The sequence below is a fragment of the Alosa alosa genome, chromosome 10, assembly GCF_017589495.1.
Source record: "Alosa alosa isolate M-15738 ecotype Scorff River chromosome 10, AALO_Geno_1.1, whole genome shotgun sequence".
Classification (NCBI taxonomy): domain Eukaryota; kingdom Metazoa; phylum Chordata; class Actinopteri; order Clupeiformes; family Clupeidae; genus Alosa; species Alosa alosa.
In genome coordinates this window covers 10,493,642-10,499,641 of record NC_063198.1, presented here as the reverse complement: position 1 = coordinate 10,499,641, position 6,000 = coordinate 10,493,642, and the positions used below count along the sequence as shown (strand labels likewise).

The 6,000-nt window shown below is 44.9% G+C and overlaps 1 protein-coding gene across 4 annotated transcripts; it reads right to left on the bottom strand.

Annotated features, from left to right (window-relative positions):
- Nucleotides 1-445: 445 nt before the first annotated feature.
- On the bottom strand, nt 446-5,924 carry cidec (cell death inducing DFFA like effector c). 4 transcript variants are annotated; one of them, XM_048255408.1, is made up of 6 exons: nt 5,882-5,924; nt 3,567-3,631; nt 3,139-3,292; nt 2,368-2,520; nt 1,213-1,403; nt 446-797 (listed from the first exon to the last, which is right to left on the bottom strand). In XM_048255408.1, the coding sequence occupies exons 1-6, from the start codon at nt 5,888-5,890 to the stop codon at nt 626-628; spliced, it is 744 nt and encodes a 247-aa protein (XP_048111365.1). In that variant the 5' UTR covers nt 5,891-5,924; the 3' UTR covers nt 446-625. The 4 variants fall into 4 exon arrangements, with proteins under 4 accessions (XP_048111365.1, XP_048111369.1, XP_048111367.1 ...); XM_048255412.1 differs by lacking the exon at nt 5,882-5,924 and adding an exon at nt 4,993-5,018; XM_048255410.1 differs by lacking the exon at nt 5,882-5,924 and adding an exon at nt 4,161-4,321.
- Between the last annotated feature and the right edge of the window lie 76 nt (nt 5,925-6,000).

Sequence of the window (6,000 nt, the reverse complement as noted above, 5' to 3'; positions counted from 1 at the left end):
CTGAAAAAAAAAAAATATTTGAGTAACGGGCAGTGGAAAATACAATACTATTAAGCAGATGCAGCAACCATTAAAGCAACACCAAAGAACTTTTCCTTTGTCGCACGCACGCCATTTGTTTATCCAGCTCCGGCTTATAACGATGTCCACAGACAAGGTAGAATATGTTGCATGATTTTATGAAAGTATGATGTATTGCGACATCATGCAAGTCAAATTTGTAGTTTCTTGTGTCTCATTCCATCGAACTACAGATTCGCTACCCGATCTGGCAAACTTACAGTGCGGTTATAGCCGATAGAGGGCCGCAAAGCGAATGCAGAAGTGCCGTTCACCCTGTCACGAGTTGATGAATCACTGATGTTGCTTGTTGGTGTTGCTTTTAGATACCTGTGCAATGAATCCACATATAGGCGCAAGTAACAGCAGCATGGAACAAAAGATGTGTAGATTACTGTATAGTGTTTAATACATTGGGGGGTGCCGAGATCATCTTATTGTGCCACGTACCAATCTCCAACCCACCCCTCTCTCCCACTCCCACCCCGCTTCCCTGTTTCTCATAAGCCCTTTCGAGTGTTTGCTTGCCAGGGGAGCGAGTGCCTTACTTAAAACACAGCTAGCTCTACCCCCAGAGATAGCCAGGCACGTGGCATTTCTTCGGTGCCTTCAGTTGTGCCAGCACCTGCTGTTCCTGATCCTCCTCCTCGTCCAGAAGGGCCTGCATGTAGCAGGAGGTGCCCAGCAGGGCATGGCCAGTGGTTTGCATTGTAAACAAGGTCCATCGCAAGGCCTCCCTGTCAAGAGGGAAGAGATAGGGGGAGGAAACAAAACAAGGGCAAGGAGAGAGGGAGAGGGAGAGGGTTTATTAATAGTCTTCGTCCTTGTCTTTTGCTCTCAATTGAGTTGTCAGACTGCTCTTTCTTCATGTGTCATTTTCTGTCTCTCCAGAGGGATTTCGCAAACTAACACAAGCGGCAAACACTGATTGAGGATAGTTGTTGATTCTGCAAAATTTTAATCCTCCAACTCCACCTCTCAGCTTTTTGCCTAAAAATATGAGTCATTCAGCACAAGTGACATAACGCAACATTTTAATCCCAAACAATAAACATTCCAGCACCCTCTACTACACCTTCCACATGTATGCACTCCCATTTTTGGCTGTCTCGGACCCCCCCCAGAGACACACACACACACAGTAATACTCACTTCAGTATCCTCTTAGCCTCATAGCAGCGAAGGTTGTAAGACAAAGTGTAAACTCCGTACAGCGTTGCCTTCACATTCAGGCAGCCAATGAATTCCTTAGGGTGGTTCTTGTACAGGTCAAAGGTCAACTTGGCCACATCTTTCCTGCAGCCAGGGCTTCGGCTCACATGCTGAGCCTTGACTAAAGTGGCCTTTGGACAAGAACAGAAAGAAAGCACGCAGGGAGGCTGAATTCATTAAAGACATCAGCCCATGTGGACAATGAATACAGATGTTTGTTTTTCTAGAAGGCAAAACAAAACAGGGCAAGAAAGCCAGTACTGATTACAACACGGTCAGCAAAAGAGAGGAGAAAAATCTCACATTGCAACTTAATATTCTGCCTGAGTACACCACAACTTTCACAGCCTACAGCTGTAGGAAACTGCCAAAAAAAACTCCACTCGGTGTCAGGGAGAGGATAGGTGACTAACTTCGGTGTTGGCTGTCAAACTGATGAATGGACACTGCTCTGCTCCCTCTCTCTTGCACCATGCAGGCCCTCAACCCCCACACAATCGGTCACCTCCCACCCATGGTTCAGTCATCCGAAAATTAATTTAGCGTGCCTCAGAATATAGATTAACGTTTCTTAAATGATCAGAGATGACTGACAACAGGGGGAGAAATGGCATATGCTAATGGAAGGCGCTCAGCATGAGGGGAAACAAGTAAACATGAAGGCTAATGGCATTCAGGTGCCAACCAATCATTACTGACGCAATTAAGTGACTATGCAAATGAATCACAGTGGACAAACAGCATTCAAATTGAAAAGCCGTCGCGTAAACAGTACTTTAAATGCAACTTTACACTGACTTGCTCCAAAACATCGGGCAGAGGGATGGGGGGAAATTAACTGAAAAGGTTGAGGCACTTTATTGTCTGTGCATCGCATCGTCTGCATAACTTCCTTTTTTAATATCAGAAAAGAGCTTCCAAAGCATTACAGATTCCACATGCGTAGAATGGCGTCTGCAATCAGTCAAGCTGTTCTTTTATTTTCCTGTCAGCAGACCTTTAAAAAGGGTCTAACCAATCTACCTGGGGGACAGAAAAGAAACAAGCAACTAGTCCTGCCGTTTAGTCACCTCCATAATAATGAGCAACACTGACCTGGTCTGAAGGAGTCCATTTCTGTCCTTTCTCCAAGACTACAAGGACAGTGTTGTCCCTCAGCGTCTGAAAGAAGTCCTCTGTGTCCACCCCTGTGCCATCTTCATCAAGCACCAAAGCGCTCACGCAGGACACATGCAGTCCATCCATCACCTAGGTCGAGACAAACAAGACAGCTTGGCGATTTATTTTTAGAATACACATCATGGACAAAACACTGGGCAATTCAGTGTACTGCCTGATGCATACACACACACTCACATACACACAAACCTATCCCAAAACAACACACCCTTCAATTTGGACAAAAGCAAGACATATATTGAATGCTGGGAATGGGAAATGGATTGTATTCCATCATGAAATTCATTGATTGGAAGAGACTATATTCTGATTACATAAAGGAAAGGGAAAAAAACAATGTTGGTTCAAAATTTCCATCAAGCCTGAGAGACTGCTGAAACCCTCCACTACGACGTCAAGTAAGAGGGACCAGCCTGTCAACAAGCCAATCACTCAATCTCTCTCCCTCCGCTTCCGTTGAAAACACTGACTCATCCATCCCGTGTCCATTCTTTCAGCTGTTACTGACTCATGTCTAACTGCGTATGACTTTTTTTTTGGGGGGGTGGGGGGCGTGCTGTCAGTGACATCAAAAACAGGCTATTCATGCAGTCTCCCCTTTTAAAACGCCCAGTCCTGCCTTCTCCTCTAGCCTGCCAGTCAGAGTGTGTGTGTGCTCTCTCCCTCTCTTTTCAACTCTTCCATCACCTTGTCCAGCAAGTCGCGCAGACTGTCTGCCATGATGCCCTTCTTGACGGTGCGGTCGGCGTTGGCGACTCGAAATGGCCTCTGGCACGGAGTCGAGCCCGTCAGCAACTGCTGGGTCATGGAGGCGCTGGCGGCCACACTGGCAGACACGCATCTGGCAGACACACACAAGAGCAGCTAAATTACAGTAAAGTTCACTTAAACACACACACACACTCAGTGGCAGTCCTGGCGTCTGTGGCTCCTTTGGCAAACACCCAGATTTGTGCCCACTCTGTTAAGATTGCATTGGAGGTGGCAGTGCCCTCTTAAATCTCTGACACCCCAAGAGCTGGCACCTTAGATAGTGCTAGTACTGCTAAAGCAAGGACCTGCCATTGAGCGCTTTTGCGTGTTGTGACAACCACTGACATTCCATATGGTCATACCTGGATAGAGAGGTCGGGGTCAGCAGAGAAAGAGACCTTTTGGCATATTCCATGGTCATGGTCTCCTAGAGAGAGAGAAAGAAAAGAAGGATATTTGAGAGAGAGAGAGAGAGAGAGAGAGAGAGAAAATTGGAAGACCACTCTGCCTTTCAATGCACAAAGAAATTACCAAAATAAAATCAATACCCCGCATTGAAATAGCACCCAAAACATTTAATCTTTAAAGCATTATAAGCATAATATGAACAGTTCTGAAAGCCACATATTAAACCACAAACCTAGCCAGGCTCCTCTTACTGTGATAAACCCTTCACGGACCAACAAGATTACAGAAATCAATTTTCACTCAATTCCCAACTCCATTTCTCCCTTTTAACACGCATCAGATCACTAAGCATTGAGGATGGCTGTGACTTTTCCCTATGAGGCATTCCAGTCAATTTTTGTTGCCTTTAAGGAGGGGGGGTAAAGTAGCATTTCATAAAACAGCTGGTAAGCGACACCATTCCTGTAAGCTCAATATCTTGATATAATCCCGACAGCTGATAGAGGCCACCTCTCTACCGTAGCACCCGGCTCTTAAATGCGAAATACCTGGCAGGTCAGAATGCTCGAGCTCTCCCTCTCTCTCTCTCTTCTGAAACAAATCGCCCCACTGCTGTGTGATGGGATCACTGTCAAGATGAGTATCAAATAGCTCTTTATCCGTCGTCTCTCCCTCGCTCACCCACACTCCCTCCTCCCATTGCATCAGACACTTTTTCACCTCTGACCCACTGAGAGCACAGCCTGTGCATGTGGTCACAAATATTGAGCAACCGTCTCCACTTATTACAGTCTCTCTGGCATATACAGTACTGCTATTGGAGGCCCCTTGGACCTCCTACTTTGTATAATCACTGAGGTGACTAATTGAAGACTTTCTATGTATGATCCTGTTAGGCTACACATCAAAGTGTAAGGCTGAACCATTTCAAATATGAAAATGAACATAAGTAAGGATGGTGTTTTTTTTTTACCATTTATAAAAAAAAAAAAAAAAACACATTACAGTACATTATTATTTTGTGTGCAACACCAGCGTGAGGAGCAAGGAGAGAGTGATTCATTTAATTAATCAAAGCTTAAGTGCCAACATATACATATGATGATGAAAAACAACCTGCCCATATTGAACGGTTATCTCGGATACATTGATGTCACAGGGCTGTAATCTGCCATGATAATCACCTAAGTAACCATGGAGAGTGGGTGGCTCCTTTTCAATGACATCAGCTTGCATTACATAATTCTCTCTATACTGAACAAAGACACACCAATACAACTCAGCCCATTTGAGACAGGAGCAACACAGTTTCAAGCATAAAACATCAAGAGCACAGCGCCACAAGGAAAAAGACAGATAGAAAAACAAAGTCAGCCATACCCCAACGTGTCACATCAATCGCCAAACTGAGGAGTGATATGAAACCTTGGAGCTGATCATTCACAAGCCCAGCGCCGGCCCAGCCAGTGCTTGGGGGAAATCTGGCACCAAAATTCATCACCTCCTACCCAATGCCAGACTGAAAACAGTCCCAGTCTTAATGTGAGTCTATCCACACACATAGGTCTCTAGCCCTTCAGGCAACTGTGTATTCTGCTGCCTGTTTCACATCAACAACAGCCAAAGTATTTCACCCAGGCTACTCAGTATGTGATCCTGAATGCATCTCTTTCTCTCATACACTCAAAATATATGTATGCACACCTATGTAATTGAGTTCGGCTAGAGTGACGGGGTAATGAAGAAAATATAAGGGATTAGGATGCTGTGCTAGGTGCAGGAGTGTGATAAATGCCTAAGTGCATTACGAGGAGTCTCCCACTGTGAGTGCTGCTAGCCTGGTCCAACACACTCTGGCGCTGCACAACCCCTGGGACACAAAAGCATTTCTCAAACAAGGTTAAGATCGCGTTCATTCTAAGGCGGCCGCATAATGACGCTCTAAATGTCAAATAGCTGAAATTTGTCGACATGCAATGTTCTAGAAACCAGTCCAAAACAGCTAGTTAAAATGATGCGAACTGTAGGCTACGCACTAATTAACGTCAAGGAATCAACGCGTTTCAGCAAGGCCTTGACTTCGTTTTAGGCTATAGCCTCCGATGCTGAATGGTTCAGTGAAGAGCATATTTCAATTAGGCCCAACTAACAGTTAAATGTTTAAAATGTTCTCTAGGCCTACTACTACGATATATTTTTAAGAAGTCAGCCTACGAAGTGATATGACAGACATGCTCACTATTTATTTAGCTACACCTTGCCTGCTTACCAGTCTCATCCAGTTTGGTTGTCGTGCAGTCGAGTTTAGCCTACGCCAATCCAGACGACAGATTCTTAACTGATTGATCACCTGTGGTTGATTGCTAATGTTTTCATTCGTTCATCCAT

Excerpts from the sequence above, each read along its gene's own strand:
- cidec (XM_048255408.1), bottom strand. Across the intron at positions 3,293-3,566 it reads ACCCCGACCTCTCTATCCAG|ATGCGTGTCTGCCAGTGTGG; the intron begins GTATGACCATAT and ends TGTGTCTGCCAG. Across the intron at positions 1,404-2,367 it reads AATGGACTCCTTCAGACCAG|GCCACTTTAGTCAAGGCTCA; the intron begins GTCAGTGTTGCT and ends TCTTGTCCAAAG.